Genomic DNA, 19,936 nt, shown 5'->3' with positions numbered 1-19,936 from the left:
CAAAACAGACAGTAAGAGCTTCTGTAAATATATAAAGAGGGAATGAGAAGCCAGAGTGAACTTCATTCCTGAGGGAATGAGGCTAGGGAAATAACAGGAAACCAGGAAATGGCAGAGGAGTTGAATAAACACTTTGCATCAGTCTTCACTGTAGAAGAGAAGATTAACATTGCAAAATTATTACATATTCAAGGGGCAAAAGACATACAGGAACTAAAAACAGTAATTATCACTAAAGGAAAAGGACTAGGGAAATTAATAGGGCTGAAGACCGATAGGTCCCCTGGCCTTCTATGATTTTAAAGCAAATTGCTGCAGAAATAGTGATTGCAGTGGTAGTGATCTTCCAGGAACGCTTAAATTCTGGAAAAGTCCCAGAGGATTGGAAAAGTGGCAATGTCGCACCTTTATTTAAAAATGAGGACAGAAGAAAGATGACTATAGGCCAGCTAGCTTAACATTTGTAATAGCGGAGCATTTAGAAATGCATGATATGATCAGGCAGCTTCATGAGGAAATGTCATGCCTGAGAAACTTATCTGAAATATTTGAGAAGGTAGCAAGCAGGATAGAAGAGAGGAAGCAGTGGATGCAGTCATAGTGCTGGGGAAGTAGTGGACACTACTAAATCATGGTATTGGTGCCTGGGGCTAGGACAGATATAGTTACTTCAGCATTTCCTGTTGCTGCCCACTCTTTCTCATATGGTGGCAGCGGTGTCCAGCCCCAGAGAACCAGAGATGGACTCAACTGAAGCTGGCAATGGTAAACCACAAAGCCAGCCCCAGTGGACCTGAAATCAGGGGTCTGGGGGGAAATGCCAAAGGACAGTTCAGACAGTAGTTTTCTTAAATGGATTCATTTGTGGGATGTGGGCATCACTGGCTGGGCCAATGTTTATTGCCCGTCCCTAGTTGTCCTTGACAAGGTGGTGGTGAGCTGCCTTCTTGAACCGCTGTAGTTCTGTTGCTGTGGGTTGACCCACAATGCCCCCTGGAATTGCAGGACTGTGACCCAGTGACACTGAAGGAACGGTGATGCATTTCCAAATTAGGATGGTGAGTGCCTTAGAGGAGAACTTGCAGAGGGGTGGTGTTCCCAAGTATCTGCTGCCCTTGTCCTTCTAGATGGAAGTGGTCGTGGATTTGGAAGGTCTGAGGGTCCTTAGTGAATTTCTGCAATGCATCTTGTGGATGGTAAATACTGCTGTTGCTCTTAAAGGTTAGGGAGATGGAAACTAGCAAGCAGGTCATTAATTTACTTGAATCTAGAACTTCTGGTAGAACTGCACAGTGAAAGACAAGAGACAGATTTGACAGAGAGAGAGAGAGAGAATTAAAGGGAGTCACAGGCAGAGAGAGAGGGACAAGCAGTATCACAGAGGGAGAGACAGAAACACAGGCAGCATCACAGACAGAGCAAATGAGACATGGTCATGCAGAGAGAGTGAGAATGAGAAAGAGAGACAGCACATCACGTGCACATAGAAAAGGTCCCAGACAAAGTGTATCACATCGGGGAGTCGTGGTGACAGAGAGAGAGGAAGAAAGAGCCATAGAAAAAAGACACCCAGAAAAAGTGTGTCACACAAAGGGAGCAGGAGACACACAGGGGCAGACTTGCCGATAGCACATGGGGGTGACCAGCAGGGGGCAGGCAGACTTACCGATAGCACATGGTGGTGACCAGCAGGGGGCAGGCAGACTTACTGATAGCACAGGGGGGTGACCAGCAGGGGGCAGGCAGACTTACCAATAGGACAGGGGGTGACCAGCAGGGGACAGGCAGACCTACTGCTAGTACAGGGGGCGACCATCAGGGGGCAGGCAGACTTACCAATGGTACAGGGGGGTGACCAGCTGGGGGCAGGCAGACTTACCGATAGCACATGGGGGTGACCAGCAGGGGGCAGGCAGACTTACCGAAAGTACAGGGGGGTGACCAGCAGGGGGCAGGCAGACCTACTGCTAGTACAGGGGGCGACCAGTAGGGGGCAGGCAGACTTACCAATAGTACAGGGGGGTGACCAGCTGGGGGCAGGCAGACTTACCGATAGTACAGGAGGTGACCAGCAGGGGACAGGCAGACCTACTGCTAGTACAGGGGGTGACCAGCAGGGGGCAGGCAGACTTACCGATAGTACAGGGGGTGACCAGCAGGGGACAGGCAGACCTACTGCTAGTACAGAGGGTGACCAGCAGGGGGCAGGCAGACTTACCAATAGTACAGGGGGGTGACCAGCAGGGGGCAGGCAGACTTACCAATAGTACAGGGGGTGACCAGCAGGGGACAGGCAGACCTACTGCTAGTACAGGGGGTGACCAGCAGGGGGCAGGCAGACTTACCGATAGTACAGGGGGTGGCAAGCAGGGGGCAGGCAGACTTACCGATAGTACAGGGGGTGACCAACAGGAGGCAGGCAGACTTACCGATAATACAGGGGATGACCAGCAGGGGGCAGGCATACTTACCGATAGTACAGGGGGTGACCAGTAGGGGAGCAGACTTACCAATAGTACAGGGGGTGGCCAGCAGGGGGCAGGCAGACTTACCGATAGTACTGGGGGTGACCAGCAGGGGGCAGGCAGACTTACCGATAGTACAGGGGGTGACCAGTAGGGGGCAGGCAGACTTACCGATAGTACAGGGGGTGGCAAGCAGGGGGCAGGCAGACTTACCGATAGTACTGGGGGTGACCAGCAGGGGGCAGGCAGACTTACCGATAGTACAGGGGGTGACCAGTAGGGGAGCAGACTTACCGATAATACAGGGGATGACCAGCAGGGGGCAGGCAAACTTACTGATAGTACTGGGGGTGACCAGTAGGGGAGCAAACTTACCGATAATACAGGGGGTGACCAGTAGGGGAGCAGACTTAGTGATAGTACTGGGGGTGACCAGTAGGGGAGCAGACTTACCGATAATACAGCTTGTCAGGAAAGGCGACTGGATTGAGGAATGATCGCTCAAGCAGCATCAGCTGATCATTGACCATCCGCAGTGTCAGAGGGCTGGATCAGAGGGAGACAAGGTACTGTCACTGAGGTGGAATAGCAACTCAAACTGCATTTGTCTAGTGCCTTTCAGATGTCCCATTCTGATTTACAGTCAATTAAGAGCCTTCTGTTGTACAATTCTTATTGCTCTACTGCATTGGTACTATTGTGATGGAGGCAATAATTTTCACACAGCAAGGTCTCACAAAGAAAAAGAAGGAAGCATATGTCAGGATAGATCGAGTGAATCCTTAGAAGAGTATAAAGGCAGTAGGAGTATACTGAAGAGGGAAATCAGGAGGGCAAAACGGGGACATGAGATAGCTTTGGCAAATAGAATTAAGGAGAATCCAAAGGGCTTTTACAAATATATTAAGGACAGAAGGGTAACTAGGGAGAGAATAGGGCCCCTCAAAGATATAGACTGTAGGGAAATAGATGGTGACATCTTGCAAAATGTCCAGATTACAGAGGAGGAAGTGCTAGATGTCTTGAAACGGTTAAAGGTGGATAAATCCCCAGGACCTGATCAGGTGTACCCGAGAACTCTGTGGGAAGCTAGAGAAGTGATTGCTGGGCCTCTTGCTGAGATATTTGAGTCATCGATAGTCACAGGTGAGGTGCCGGAAGACTAGAGGTTGGCTAACGTGGTGCCACTGTTTAAGAAGGGTGGTAAAGACAAGCCAGGGAACTATAGACTGGTGAGCCTGACCTCAGTGGTGGGCAAGTTGTTGGAGGGAATCCTGAGGGACAGGATGTACATGTATTTGGAAAGGCAAGGACTGATTAGGGATAGTCAACATGGCTTTGTGTATGGGAAATCATGTCTCACAAACTTCAGTTTTTTGAAGAAGTAACAAAGAAGATTGATGAGGGCAGAGCAGTAGATGTGATCTATATGGACTTCAGTAAGGCGTTCGACAAGGTTCCCCATGGAACACTGGTTAGCAAGGTTAGATCTCATGGAATACAAGGAGAACTAGCCATTTGGATACAGAACTGGCTCAAAGGTAGAAGACAGAGGGTGGTGGTGGAGGGTTGTTTTTAAGACTGGAGGCCTGTGACCAGTGGAGTGCCACAAGGATCGGTGCTGGACCCTCTACTTTTTGTCATTTATATAAATGATTTGGGAGCGAGCATAAGAGGTACAGTTAGTAAGTTTGCAGATGACACCAAAATTGGAGGTGTAGTGGACAGCGAAGAGGGTTACCTCAGATTACAACAGGATCTGGGCCAATGGGCTGAGAAGTGCCAGATGGAGTTTAATTCATATAAATGCAAGGTGCTGCATTTTGGGAAAGCAAATCTTAGCAGGACTTATACACTTAATGGTAAGGTCCTGGGGAGTGTTGCTGAACAAAAAGACCTTGGAGTGCAGGTTCATAGCTCCTTGAAAGTGGAGTCGCAGGTAGATAGGATAGTGAAGGTGGCGTTTGGTATGCTTTCCTTTATTGGTCAGAGTATCGAGTACAGGAGTTGGGAGGTCATGTTGCGGCTGTACAGGACATTGGTTAGGCCACTGTTGGAATATTGCATGCAATTCTGGCCTCCTTCCTATCGGAAAGATCTTGTGAAATTTGAAAGGGTTCAGAAAAGATTTACAAGGATGTTGCCAGGTTTGGAGGATCTGAGCTACTGGGAGAGGCTGAACAGGCTGGGTCTGTTTTCCCTGCAGCGTTGGAGGCTGAGGGGTGACCTTACAGAGGTTTACAAAATTATGAGGGGCATGAATAGGGTAAATAGACAACGTCTTTTCCCTGGGGTCGGGGAGTCCAGAACTAGAGGGCATAGGTTTAGGGTGAGAGGGGAAAGATATAAAAGAGACCTAAGGGGCAATTTTTTCTCTCAGAGAGTGGTACGTGTATGGAATGAGCTGCCAGAGGATGTGGTGGAGGCTGATACAATTGCAACATTTAAGAGGTATTTGGATGGGTATATGAATAGGAAGGGTTTGGAGGGATATGGGCCGGGTGCTGGCAGGTGGGACTAGATTGGGTTGGGATATCTGGTCGGCATGGACGGGTTGGACCGAAGGGACTGTTTCCATGCTGTAAATCTCTATGACTCTATGATATTGAGCCAGATCATTGTTTTAAGTCGTCTTGATCGAGGGGCAATCTTCCTTTGCCTTGCCCGATGACATTCCCCCTAACAGACACCTCTATTTATCCCTCCCATTTATCTCTCCACCCCGGAGGCTCCCTGCCTCATTCCTGATGAAGGGCCTTTGGCCGAAACGTTGGTTTTCCTGCTCCTTGGATGCTGCCTGAACTGCTGTGCTTTTCCAGCACCACTCTGATCTTGACTCTGATCTCCAGCATCTGCAATCCTCACTTTCACCTCTATTTATTGTCACTTCATGAAGATTTCACCTCTTCACAGCCTGAAGTTGTTCAAGCCTCCGGTCTGCAACTTCAACCCATGATCTTCAGACTGGAGAGCTGAGAGTGACCCACGTTTTCTCTTACTGAGGTACCAGGTACTGCAGTGTGTGTGTGTGTGTGAGTCAGCATCAGCTCTGTACATTTTCAAGGAAAGAGTTAGATATAGTTCTTGGGGCTAAAGGGATCAAAGTGTATGGGGCAGAGAGTGAGAACAGGCTTGAAAGGCTGAATGGCCTTGTCTTGCTCCTACTTTCTGAACATCATCACTGCCTGCTCTCTACCTCCCCCCACCCAGTTTGACACCAGCTGCTGGACATGGATCCTGCCTAGTTGGGTTCAGAGGTCAGGTATAAATAAAGATCTGATGGTCAAAGGGCGGAGGGCACCCACCTTACTTGCTGATCCCTCAGCTCAGATATTCGAGTGTGAAGACCCTCAGCAGCTTCCTTTAGCTTCTTTACGGCAGAATGTAGAGGATCTAGAAAACAGAAGAAGTTGTGAAATGGCGACCTGAGATGGTGTGAGGATAGTACATCGCCCCATTAACAAACAGGCTGGAGGATCTTCCAACCTGTTTGGGCGAGACTGGAAACTTCAGGGTGAAGGAGCTAACTGACCATGGCACCGTGGTACAGGAAGCCAGTGAAGTCGGGGTGGGGAGGCAGTGAAAAGAAACTTTGTGTACAAAGACCACATCTTTTATTCTGGATTGCAGAGACGGTGGCACCTATGGGATCAGAGGTGTTCAGCTTCAGCTGCGGCAATGCGGTAAGCCAGAATTGGTTTTCTTGGCATGGACGGTGATGCAGAGGGCATTGATGGGTTCAGAGCCTGTTGTGGGGGTAAATAAAAAAAATTAAAGAAAGAAAAAAAACAATAAGAGTAAAAAAAAATGACCAACCAGGAGTGTCAGGGGTTCCATTCACAACAACAAAAAAATAAACAGGAGTATCAGACATCCTGCTCACTCTGAGAGCTGGCTCTGAGGGAGCTGGATCAGTGTCAGGGTCTCTCCAGATGTAAACAAAGGGTGACTTTGTGATGGGACACCAGCCTGTGTGGAGTTTTTTTAGTTACGGAATTATACAGGGCACTTGTGAGACTGCATCTGGAATACTGCGCACAGCCCTTCAGTTCTGAGAAAGTTTACCAGAATAATTCCTGGACTGGGTGGGTTATCTTATGACGAAAGAGTTCCTCATCCTTCCTAATGAAGGGCTCCTGCCCAAAATGTCGATTTTCCTGCTCCTCGGATGCTGCCTGACCTGCTGTGCTTTTCCAGCACCACTCTAATCTTGACTCTAATCTCCAGCATCCGCAGTCCTCACTTTCGCCTATCTTATGTGGAAAGGTTGGGCTTATATTCACTGGGATATGGACAAGTAAGAGCTGACCTGATTGAAACATATACGATCCTGAGGGGTCTTGACCGTGTAGATACGAGAGGATATTTCCTCTTGGAGAAAAATCCAGAACGAGTGGTCACTTTCAAAATAAGAGCTCACCTACGGAACACTTTTCCTTTAAAGGCAGAGGAAGCGCCCCCCTGGACTTTCAAATTGGCACAGACTAATTATGGAATGTATTCCCCTTGACTTCCTTACAAATATGGTGCACCGAAAGACCGAATTATTTTATAAAATATGGCAGCCCTTTTTGAATTACATAAATACAGATATTTCGGCTATCCTAACAAGGGCTTTTATTTAATTGAGACTACAAACCTGGCTGGTCCGCGGCCCCTCGGAGGAGGAATCCCGCACGAATACGGGTTTTATCATATCTGATGTTAACACATCCCGAGCATGTAAGAGACTTAAATATACACCCTGGTTAGTTGTAGGTTAGATTAGTAGATAGTTGAGTTTTGTTTGTTTGTGTTTTTTTTTTCTTTTCGGTTTTTGTTTATTTTTTCTTTTTTTTTGTTGTTTTGTTTTTTTTGTCAAATTTTGGTTATTGTATATTTGAGCTAATTGTATATCAATGTTTATATCTGAGAGTTTTGTTTATTTTTGTAAACTTGTAAAAATGTTAAATTTCTAATAAAAATATCTATTAAAAAATAAAAAAAAAGGCAGAGGAAGCAGTGCCTTTTGAGAGACACAGACAGATTTGTGATAAGGAGCGATGGGAAGGTTATTTAGAGTGAGCGGGAATGTGGAGGTCTTCTGATCTCATTGAATGACTGAGCCAAGTGGTCAAATTCAGCTCCTAACTGGTATGTTTGTGTGCCCCAAGATCAGAGTCACATCCCATGACCAGCACAAGTGAGTGATCAACTGGGCTGTGACTTGGTGAGTACATTAGGGGACTAGCTGGAGATATGACTCTGCAGCCATTTGGTATGTGTCCCCTCGTACTAATACTAACCCAGGGAGATATTCTGCCTCAGGAGCTCTGGAGCGAAGTCCCTCTCTGCTGTGTTGTAGAGCTGGTCGATGGCCTCGCTGTAGTCTCTGATATTGAGAGGGAGGATGACACTGTCAGCCAGCCGCATTAAGACATTGCCTGCTGTCCTACCGACTGTCTGGTGGCTGGTGAAACCTGAAAGGTAGAAAAGTCAGAGGATGAGCCTGGGCGGTGAGGAGGCCGTGGGCAGGTAAATAAAAAGGAGTACACCAATGTTTGGGAGCAGAACATGCTGCTAGCAGACTGAAGTGCCCAGGAAATGGGGCTGAGAGACAGGAGACTACATCTTAGCTCCATGGTGCTTGCTGGCCTCACTGGAATGGCAAACTCTGTATATGATGCTGTTACCACACTGTCATCAATTACCCCTCAGGGGAAGGTATAGACAGTCCACCACAACTTCCAAATCACAGACACCATTCAAGGACAACACTGGTTGAAAGAAAAAGTCTCCATTTGGCACTTAGATCATAGAGCAATACAGCACAGAAACGGGCCCTTCAGCTCACCATGTTGTGCTGAACATGATGCCAAATTCAACTAATCCCTTCCACCCTCCCTTGGTCCATATCCCTCTGTTCCTTGCATATTTATGTGCTTATCTAAAAGTCTCTTAAACACTCCTATCGTATCGACCTCCACCACCCTCCGGCAGACTCCTACCACTCTCTATATTAAATCCTTGCCCCTCGCATCCCCTTTGAACTCTCACCCCCCACCACCTTAAATACATGCCCCCTAGTATTAGACATTCAACTCTGGGAAAAGACCATCAACCCTACCTATGCATCGCATAATTTTAGAGACTTCTATCAAGCCTCCCCTCAGCCTCCGCTGCTCCAGAGAAACCACCCTGAGTTTTTCCAGCCTCTCCTTATAGCTCACACCCTCCAATCCAGGCAGCATCCCGGTAAACCTCTTCTGCACCCTCTCCAAACCTCCACATCCTTCCTGTAATGTGGTGACCAGAATTGAATGTAATACTGTAAGTGTGGCCTAACCAAAGTCTTATACAACTGCAACATGGCATCCTGACTCTTGTACTCAATTCCCCGACCAATAAAGACAAGCATGCCATACGCCTTCTTTACCACCCTATCTACTCACGGGGCGACTTTCAGGGAGCTATGGACTTGAACCCCAACACCCCACTGTACATCAATGCTGTGCAGGGTCCTGTCATTAACTGTATACTTGTCCTTAACACTTGATCTCACAAAGTGCAGCACCTCACACTTACCGGATTAAACTCCACCTGCCATTTCTCCCCCGTATCTACAACTGATCTCTATCCCACTATATCCTTTGACAACCTTCTACACCATCCACAACTTGACCAATCTTAGTATCACCAGCAAACTTAATAACCCACCCATCCACACTTTCATCCAAGTCATTTAGACATATCACTTAAATACTGACCCTCTGACAGTGCGACACTCCCTCAGCACAGACCCTTCGACAATGCAGCGCTCCCTCAGTACTAACCCTCTGGCAGCACAGCATTCGCTCAGTACTGACCATCCGACAGTGCGGCGCTTCCTCAGTACTGACTCTCGAATAGTGCAGTGCTCTCTCAGTACTGACCCTCTGACAGTGTGGCACTCCCTCAGCACTGACCCTCCGACAGCGCGGCACTACCTCAGCACTGACCCTCCGACAATGTGGCACTCCCTCAGTACTGACCCTCTGATAATGTGGGCCTCCCTCAGTACTGACCCTCCGAATGTGCGGCACTCCCTCAGCACTGACCCTCCGACAGTGCGGCACTCCCTCAGTACTGACTCTCCAGTAGTGTAGTGCTCTCTCAGTACGGATCCTCTGACAGTGTGGCACTCCCTCAGTACTGACCCTCCGACAGTGCGGCACTCCCTCAGTACTGACCCTCCGAATGTGCGGCACTCCCTCAGCACTGACCCTCCGACAGTGCGGCACTCCCTCAGTACTGACTCTCCAGTAGTGTAGTGCTCTCTCAGTACGGATCCTCTGACAGTGTGGCACTCCCTCAGTACTGACCCTCCAACAGTGCGGCGCTCCCTCAGTACTGACCCTCTTGAAGTGTGGCACTCCCTCAGTACTGACCCTCCCACAGTGCGGCACTCCCTCAGTACTGACCCTCCCACAGTGCGGCACTCCCTCAGTACTGACCCTCCGACAGTGCGGCACTCCCTCAGTACTGACCCTCCGACAGTGCGGCACTCCCTCAGTACTGACCCTCCCACAGTGCGGCACTCCCTCAGTACTGACCCTCCCACAGTGCGGCACTCCCTCAGTACTGACCCTCCGACAGTGCGGCACTCCCTCAGTACTGACCCTCCGACAGTGCGGCGCTCCCTCAGTACTGACTCTCCGACAGTGCGGCGCTCCCTCAGCACTGACCCTCCCACAGTGCGGCACTCCTTCAGGACTGACCCTCTGACAGTGCGGCACTCCCTCAGTACTGACCCTCTGACAGTGCGGCACTCCCTCAGTACTGACCCTCTGACAGTATAGCATTCCTCAGCACTGACTCTCTGACAGTATAGCATTCCTCAGCAGTATGGCACTCCCTCAGTACTGACCCCATTTCTTTCCTACATTGTTTCTGTGACAGTAAATGGCTCGGCTGGGATGCACCCAAAGGTGCCCCAAGTCCTGACCACCTGTTGCCTGTGCTCTGAGCCCCTGGGTGTCGGGGTGGATTCACCACCCGGACAGGTCACACACACCTGGGTCAATGAAACGAGAAGCATAATCGAAAGTATCGTAGCCTGTGTGGTAAGCAGGGTAGATTCGAGCTTTTGTTTTTGTCTGTTGTGGGAACAGAGACAGCAGACGTTAGTGAAATTGACTGCAGCATATGTAGAAACAGCCACTGGACAAAAATAAACCACACCACACACACCAAAGCAACAACATATAGACACACTTACACCAAAACACTCCCACATTGACAATACAGCGATACTTCCTGAAACAAAATAGAGAAACACCTACAATAACACACATCCACAATGACACACACATAAACGCACCCTGGCACTTGGAACAAATAATTAACAAGCACACACTTGGATGGTCCCAATGAATATAAGTACCAAAGCATGTACACAGAAATACATCACACACTTGCCTGTGCCTACAAACAATATTGTACAACATGACTTTGGCTGCACCATCCACAGCTTCAGAGCCCCAAAGTTGTATCCAGGTATCAAGCTGACCAACAAGCCAGGCCTTAGTAACACACCCAGCACCTGGCCCTCAGTTGAGAATCTCTGCTCACCTGGAAACAGAAGATGCTTCTCCTACCTTGTCGTATGTGTAAGCAATGTCCATGGAGCTGATCCCAAGATAATGGAAGAAGGGTGCATAGTCACTTCCTGCTCCCAGACTCCCCAAGCTGTGAAGAAACAGTGAATATCTTAGAAGGACCAACCGCTGGGTTTAAAATTGCAAACCTTTCAATCCCCTTGCTTAACAAGAATATATCCACCTCTGATTTTGAAATGTTCGAGGGCTCTATTTCTACTGCCTTTTGAGGAAGAGTGTTTGAAGGACTCCCCACACAGATTATGGTTTTGCCTCTTCTCTGTTTTCAATGAGGTTTTTCTACATGTCATCCAAGTTCTAGCAGAAGCGAAATACTGGGACGGCTGGAAATATGAAAGACAAAGAGAATGCTGGAGGAACTCAGTAGGTCTGGCAGCATGTGTGGAGAGAGAGAGAGAGGGAAACAGATATAACGCTACCAGTCCGATATCATACTGGAATCAGAAAGTCTACTCGATTGCTTCCTCCATAGATGTTGCCAACCCTATTTCTAGAATCTCCTACAAGAGGAAACATCCTCTCCACATCCACCCTGTCCAAACCCCTCAGGATCTTATATGCTGAATCGAGTCACCTCTAGCTCATCTAATGGTCAGAAGATACAAATTCAGCCTGTCCAACCACTCCTCAAAAGAAAACTCATTCGTTCCAGACATTAGGCTGGTAAACTTTCTCTGAGCTGCTTGGAACACATTTCCATCCTTCTTTAAATAAGGAGACCACTACTCTACGCAGTTAGCTAGATATGGTTTCAGTAGTGCCTTGAAACTCTTCACAGGCTGGCATCCCATAACCTTTATTTACAAATGCATAGCCTTTGACAATAGCACTGCCTCTCACTAAGCCAGGTATTCAGGGAGGCCCAATATCCCTGACATTCACCCTCTTTATCTGTCAGCCGGGGCTCCCTGATTGCTCCAATCGGAGAACATTTATTCTGTGATGTCCAGCTGGCTGACAGTAACAATTACATTCAGCTTCCTTCACAATAAGGGATAACATTCTATTAGTTTCCCTTGTTACTTGTTGTACTTGCACGAGTACACCCAGATCTCTCTGTATCTAAGAACTTACATACTTTGTTTTCATTCTTCCTTTTAAAAACATACAACTTCACATATTCCCACATTATACTCCATTTGCCGGATCTTTGCCCATTCACTTAACCTCGCTTCACAACTTACTTTCGTACCTATCTTTGTGTGATCAGCAAATTTGGCAACCGCGATTTCTGTTTCTTCATTTAGGTCATTTGTGTAAATTGTGAACAGTTGAGGCCCTAGCAGCGATCCCTGTGGCACATCACACATTACACAGAGTCATAGAGATGTACAGCATGGAAACAGACCCTTCGGTCTAACCCGTCCATGCCGACCAGGTATCCCAACCTAATCTAGTCCCACCTGCCAGCACTTGGCCCATATCCCTCCAAACCCTTCCTATTCATATACTCATCCTAATGCCTCTTAAATGTTGCAATTGTACCAGCCTCCACCACTTCCTCTGGCAGCTCATTCCATACACGTACCACCCTCTGGGTGAAAAGGTTGCCCCTTAGGTCTCTTTTGTATCTTTCCCCTCTCACCCTAAACCTATGCCCTCTAGTTCTGGACTCCCCGACCCTAGGGAAAAGAATTTGTCCATTTACCCTATCCCTGCCCATCATGATTTTACAAACCTCTGTAAGGTCACCCCTCAGCCTCTGACGCTCAAGGGAAAGTAGCCCCAGCCTATTCAGCCTCTCCCGATAGCTCAAACTCTCCAAGCTTGGCAACATCCTTATAAATCGTTTCTGAATCCTTTCAAGTTTCACAACATCTTTCCGATAGGAAGGAGACCAGAATTGCATGCAATATTCCAACAATGGCCTAACCAATGTCCTGTACAGCTGCAACATGACCTCCCAACTCCTGTACTCAATACTCTGACCAATAAAGGAAAGCATACCAAACGCCTTCTTCACTATCCGATCTACCTGCGACTCCACTTTCAAGGAGCTATGAACCTGCACTCCAAGGTCTCTTTGTTCAGCAATACTCCCTAGGACCTTACCATTAAGTGTATAAGTCCTGCTAAGATTTGCTTACCCAAAATGCAGCACCTCACATTTATGTGAATTAAACTCCATCTGTCATTTCTCAGCCCATTGGCCCATCTGATCAAGATCCTATTGTAATCTGAGGTAACCTTCTTCACTGTCCACTACACCTCCAATTTTGGTGTCATCTGCAAACTTACTAACTGTACCTCTTACGCTCGCATCCAAATCATTTACACAAATGATGAAAAGGAGTGGACTCAGCACCAATCCTTGTGGCACTCCACTGGTCACAGGCCTCCAGTCTGAAAAACAACTCTCCACCACCACCCTCTGTCTTCTACCTTTGAGCCAGTTCTGTGTCCAAATGGCTAGTTCACCCTGGATTCCGTGAGATCTAACCTTGCTAATCAGTGTTCCATGAGGAACCTTGTCAAACGCCTTACTGAAGTCCATATAGATCACATCTACTGCTCTGCCCACATTAAAGATGGTATCAAATGTTTCAAAAAAAGAATGTAATTGTGCAAAGATATGTGGAAGGTTAGAAGACTTGTAGAAAATATTAGAGAAAAAGTAAGAATGACCAAAATTGGAATCTACAGTCCTTTTAGCCTAACATTTTCCCTATGGCAGATGTTATAAACTATTATTAAAGAAGCTCTGTCTGGCACAAGGACATGTTCAAGGTGATCAGGCAGAGTCAACCTGGTTTTGTGAATAGAAAATCATATTGCCCAAGGTTCTTTAGACAGATAGTTGTGAGAGCATGGAATGCATTGCCAGCAGCAGTTGTGGAAGCAAGGTCATTGGGGACATTTAAGAGACTGCTGGACATGCATATAGTCACAGAAATTTGAGGGTGCACACATGAGGATCAATGGTCGGCACAACATCGTGGGCTGAAGGGCCTGTTCTGTGCTGTAGTGTTCGATGTTCTATCTATGTTCTATGTAAGAAACAGGAGCAGGAGTAGGCCATCTGGACTGTCGAGTCTGCTCCGCCATAGAATCCCTACAGTGTGAAAAGAGACCATTCAGCCCAATGGGTCCATATAGAACCCTCCAAACAGCATCCCATCCAGACTTGTCCCCCTACCCTATCCCTGTAACCCTGTAATTTCCCATGGCTAACGCACCTCACCTACACTATGGGACAATTTAGCACGGCCAATCCACCCTAACCTGCACATCCCTGGACACTATGGGACAATTTAGCACGGCCAATCCACCCTAACCTGCACATCCCTGGGCACTATGGGGCAATTTAGCACGGCCAATCCACCCTAACCTGCACATCCCTGGGCACTATGGGACAATTTAGCACGGCCAATCCACCCTAACCTGCACATCCCTGGGCACTATGGGACAATTTAGCACAGCCAATCCACCCTAACCTGCACATCCCTGGGCACTATGGGGCAATTTAGCACAGCCAATCCACCCTAACCTGCACATCTTTGGATTGTGGGAGGAATATCTGAGCACCCAGAGGAAACCCACACAGACATGGTGAGAACATGCAAATTCCACACAGATGGTTGCCTGGCGCTGTGAGGCAGTAGTGCCAACCACTGAGCCATTGTGCCGCCCTTCAATAAGAGCATGGCTGATCTTTCCATGAACTCAGCTCCACTTACCTGCCTGCTCACCATAACCCTGAATTCCTTTACTGTTCAAAAATCTACCTTTGCCTTAAAAACATTCATTGAGGCAGCGTCAACAGCTTCACTGGGCAGAGAATACCACAGATTCACGACCCTTTGGGTGAAGTTCCTCCTCAACTCAGTCCTAAATCTGCTCCCCCTTATTTTGAGTCTTTGCCCCTCGTTCTGGTTCCACCCATCAGTGGTAACAACCTCCCTGCTTCTGTCTTATCTATTCCCTTCATAATTTTATATGTTTCTATGAGATCCCCCTCATTCTTTTAAATTCCAACGAGTATAGTCCCAGTCTACTCAGTCTCTCCTCATAAGCCAACCCCCTCAACTCTAGAATCACCCAGCACTCCCTCCAGCATCAGTACATTCTTTCTCAAGTAAGGAGACCTAAGTTGTACACAGTCCTCCAGGTGTGGCCTCACCAGCACCCTACCCAGCTTCAGTATAAGCTCTCCACTTTTCCTCAAACTGAATATAAAATTCAACAACATTATGTCATTGCGACCTTCAGTGTGAGATCATTAATTCATCGCACAATACCAGTCGTACTGTTGGCTCCAGAATGTGCTGTTCTAAGAAGCTATCCTGAAAACATTCTATGAGCTCCTCATCTTGGCTACCTTTACCTTGCCCTCCCTTTTCCAGTCAACATGTAGGTTAAGATCTCCCATGATTATCACTGTGCCTTTCCGACATGCTTTCATCATTACTTCCTTTATGCCCCACCTTACTGTGTCATTACTGGGGGATGGGAAGGCATTGAACCACTTCCACAGGTGACTTCTTGTCTTTATCATTTCTATCTACTGTTAACACAAACTGATTTCCTGAATTTAGGGCACACTGCTTTATTATGCTTGTGCCATCGTTAGTGAACAGAGCCACCCCTTCACCTTTTCCTACTTTCCTTTCATTCCTAAAATGCCCTTCAAGATTCAGGACTCAAACCATATTATCCTGCAGCCATTTGTCTATAACTGCTAATGGATCATACTTCTTCACTTCTGTTTATCTGTTGTTTCAAAAGCAATCTGCATTCAGATTTAGATCCTTTAATTTATCCTTTTATTCTGTTTATAAATTCTAACCCCATCTGCTGATGTATCTCCCTTTCCTTCCCTGCCACAATCTGTTTATCATTTCCTGTTTTAATTCCTTTCTCTTTGGCCTGGATTCCACTTTTTGATTTACCACACTTTCCCAAATTTGGTTCCTTGTTCCCCTATTTCGTTTAAAATCCTCTCCACTTCCTGAGTTATGTGGTAACTTTTGTGGCCCCCTGGTTCACCAGCTCAATGCTACCACCTTTCTCTGTTAATTAGGGAATAATGACCCCGAACAGAGAATGCTGGAGAATCTCAGCAGGTCTGACAGCATCTGTGGAGCAAGTAACAGTTAGATTAGATTAGATTCCCTACAGTGTGGAAACAGGCCCTTCGGCCCAACAAGTCCACACTGACCCTCCGGAGAGTAACCCACCCAATCTGACTAATGCACCTAACACTACAGGCAATTTAGCATGGCCAATGCACCCTAACCTGCACATCTTTGGATTGTGGGAGCAAACCGGAGCACCCAGAGGAAACCCACGCAGACACGGGGAGAACGTGCAAACTCCACACAGACAGTCGCCGAGGCCAGAATCAAACCTGAGACCATGATACTGTGAGGCAGCAGTGCTAACCACTGAGCCACTGTGCCGCCCTCAGCTATTTCAGGTTCGGTATGATTCCTTCAGAACTGAAAAGGTATAAATAATCCCCTTGTTTTTTGAGGCAGCTTTTCTTCCCCATCCTGCTACCTCCAGGCTTTGTCTGCTCTATTACATATTTGAGTCTCCTATCATTTATTCAGTCTTTCTTTAGTTCGTAAGGTCTGTACTGTTACACTACCTTGGACCTCTGCCACATGGGTATTCCCCCTTCCGTTCCTATCAATTAATTATACCTGCACTGTTAGGTGTCTCTCTCACCTCACCAATGCAATGGCAGATGAGAAGTTTTATTACCACAACAAGGTCAAATTCCTTAAGATCATGGGGGTTCTGGTTAGATATCCAGGAGCGAGCTTACTTTGGAATGAGGCCATGGAGAGCACTTGTTCGGTTTGAATGCTTCATCCAGTTTTCATAGACAGACAGGTCACTGTGTCCAGGAGCTGAGACCTAGAAACCCAGAATGATAAGCAGTAAAAGCCCAGTCACAGAACTAGAACGAGACATTGCATCAGGAGCGCAGCAACACTCATCAGTTGCAGGATCTTAAACCTCACAGTAAAGCTCGTGGATGGTTCAGTCTTCCTGTCTCCCAACTTGTTGTTGGGCAATAATAGTATTCTTTTTGTCCTCCACCCTTGTTTCTAGTGCACTGACCTATTCACTTCAGGTTTTAAAGATCACATTTAGATGTATGTAACCAAACCTTCGGACAATGCAGTACCCCTCTCTCAACTCAAAACTAAAACACATCTATGTCTTTCATTTCTTAACACCATAGTTTGGAAATACAATTCGAACTGGAAGCTCTATGAGGTCGTGGCCACTTTAAAATTGTTACGGACTTTACCAAACCCCTTCAAAATACATTAAGGAGATAGCCTGGACCATCACGTTTTCGCCAGGCATTGCGTTTCAGATGCAATCCGATTGGTTAAACTACCAGTCATGAAGTAAACCACACTTTATTCATACACTATAGTTAAAATACAACAAAAGAGAAAAGAAATTGGAATGATTTAATTCTACTGGAAAACTTAACAGAATAATAGCTCATTTAACCACTAAACAGTAACTGTTCCAATATAATAACATCCCATAAACACACCTTGGCAAAAGGAAATTAATTAAAATAGATCGTCTCACAGGCATTCTCCAGTCCAGGAGGAAAAACATGAAGAAAAAACTCTGAGAGAGAGTAGCAGAAACAGATGTACTGTAGATTCCAAACCCAGCTTCATGACCCCAGCAGCTGCTACTGCTAAAATAAATCCAAATATCCTGGCTTGGGGGGGCTTGACCACACCCATCCAGGCTGCTTCTATTGTTCCAACTCTAACAAAAAGTCACAATGCCTCACAAGCTCTTTACTGGATTCAGACAGATAGCTTGGCGCCTCTGTCTTAACATGTCTCTTAAAAAAAAACACAAAATCAAAATACACCATTTAAAGCCATAGTATGGCCACAAAAAAAACCCCAACGTTCCAAATAAAATCATGTGCCTTCATCACAGCCAAGAGTATGGTGAGAATTTGGAACTCATTACGACATCGGCGATAAAATCTACAGCACACAGGGAGACCATTTGGCCCATTGTGCTGTGCTAGCTCTTTGAAAGAACTTTCCAATTCTTCTCAAACCGGGGATCACTGTGGTATTCTTCTGGTCACTGACCATCCTGCCATTGGAAAAGGTTCCTCCTTGTTTACTCAATTGTACTGATGTGTTCAAGGGGAGACTGGGGTAAATACGAGGGAAAAAGGAATGGAAGGATAGGGTGATGGTGTAAGAGAGAACAGGCGGTGTGGAGAAGAAACTCTAGCACAGGGCAGACGGGCTGAATGGCTCATTTTGAAGCTGTCAATTCTGTGTAATTCCATCACATGGAAGGTGGGAAGGGTCTTTACTCTGGACAGTGGCTACTGTGGCTGACCAAAGGCAGGTTTCTCAGGTGAGAATTGGACAGTGCCTACCTGCTTAGCTGCGTCAAACACCACACTCTGCACCGCTGGGGATCCACTGGCTCTCAAGGTGGCATTGGCTGTAACCGTTGCAGAGAAAAAGAATGATCAATATAAACACCTCATCATTAAAAGAGAGCTCCAGACCATCGCCAGGCGGGTCTTCCTAGTGCTCTCAAAATTCCTGATTCCAGCTGGTTTTACTGAACACGTCAGATCCCAGAGGGAAACCTGGCTTTACAGACCACATGGTTTATTTTTTCAATTTGTTTACCCTTAAGATCAGTCACTCAACATATTCACAAGAGGCTGCCAATGTACTTTGAACAAAAGAAAATCATGTTTGTTACACACAAAGGCCAAAAAAGAACCCTTTTCCACCATTTGAAATGATCTTATCATTTCAGAAACTCAGAAATAAAGATTCAACCCTTTCACCTTCCACAACAACCATACAGATCCTCAAACCCCCACAGAAGGAGCTGTTTCTGCTTTTCCTTGCTCAGTGGATACAGCTGAATTTTAGTTTCTTTTCAGCAAACGTTTGCATGCACTCTATGCTATTTCTTCACTTCATGAGACCCAGAAGCAAATTGTTAACAAAGCCCACTTACTCCTTAACATGCGTTCTTAAACCCATATATTTAACAGCCCGGTAGGATGTCCTCCTCTCTGACACCCTAAAGCCGTCTATTTCTGGAGCTTTTCTGTCGACAGCTTCCACGGCGTTGGGCACTTATTTTCTTTTGCCCTCACTGTTTTGGAGATTGCTGCTGATACAGGTCCCTCTCTCGGAATGATCTGATTTTCTCTGTCTGAAACCTGCACATTGCCTGACATCTGGAATCATTCTGTCTATCATTGTAAAAGGAAACTTCTTTTTGACCCTGTCTTCCTGTGCCATAGGATACCTTGGGCGAGGTTATAGCCCTGTTTGATTTCCTCATCTACCCCTGTTTTCCAATGCACTGAACTATTCACCTCAAAAGTATTTTTAAAAGCATTATTTAAGTGCAAGTAAATAGATTTCCAGACAACCTGACGTAAGAATCCAAGAACAAGGAGCAGGAGTAGGCAATTTGAGCCTGTTCCATCATTTATACCATCATGGTTGACCTTACCTTGGCCTCAAATCCACTTTCCTGCCCACTCTCCATAACACTTCAATTCATTACTAATTTAAAAATGTCTATCATTTGGTTAAATTTATTCAATATCCCAGCATCCACTACACTCTAGGGTACTTAATCCACAGATTCATGACCCTTCGAGAGAGGTAATTCCTCCTCATTTCTGTTTTAAAGCTGCTACCCCTTGTCCCAAATCTATGACCTCTCATTCTGGATACTGTTTGTGGAACTTAAAGCAGATATAGGGAACAAGACAGGAACTGTGAAAATGTGTGTGAGAACTAGGGAAGGCAAATGGGAAACAGGAAGCAAAATCAAGAGAGACAGAGG

At 46.5% G+C, this 19,936-nt stretch overlaps 1 protein-coding gene across 1 annotated transcript in view; it reads right to left on the bottom strand.

The window, feature by feature from the left end:
* naaladl1 (N-acetylated alpha-linked acidic dipeptidase like 1) overlaps positions 1-19,936 on the bottom strand; it is a 97,408-nt gene that overhangs the window by 1,375 nt on the left and 76,097 nt on the right. Inside the window, exons 21-27 of the mRNA XM_087983714.1 lie at positions 18,489-18,556; positions 16,872-16,963; positions 11,081-11,171; positions 10,498-10,579; positions 7,751-7,924; positions 5,771-5,858; positions 2,919-3,011 (exon numbers count right to left, since the gene is read on the bottom strand). Of these exons, the coding sequence (XP_087839840.1) occupies positions 2,919-3,011; positions 5,771-5,858; positions 7,751-7,924; positions 10,498-10,579; positions 11,081-11,171; positions 16,872-16,963; positions 18,489-18,556 (688 nt within the window). The remainder of the gene's footprint in view (positions 1-2,918; positions 3,012-5,770; positions 5,859-7,750; positions 7,925-10,497; positions 10,580-11,080; positions 11,172-16,871; positions 16,964-18,488; positions 18,557-19,936) is intronic.

The sequence above is a fragment of the Chiloscyllium plagiosum genome, unplaced genomic scaffold (genome assembly GCF_037043375.1).
Source record: "Chiloscyllium plagiosum isolate Xiang-an unplaced genomic scaffold, Cpla_swu_hap1 HiC_scaffold_46, whole genome shotgun sequence".
Classification (NCBI taxonomy): Eukaryota; Metazoa; Chordata; class Chondrichthyes; order Orectolobiformes; family Hemiscylliidae; genus Chiloscyllium; species Chiloscyllium plagiosum.
The sequence above is the reverse complement of the archived record's forward strand: the minus strand, read 5'-3'. Positions and strand labels throughout refer to the sequence as shown.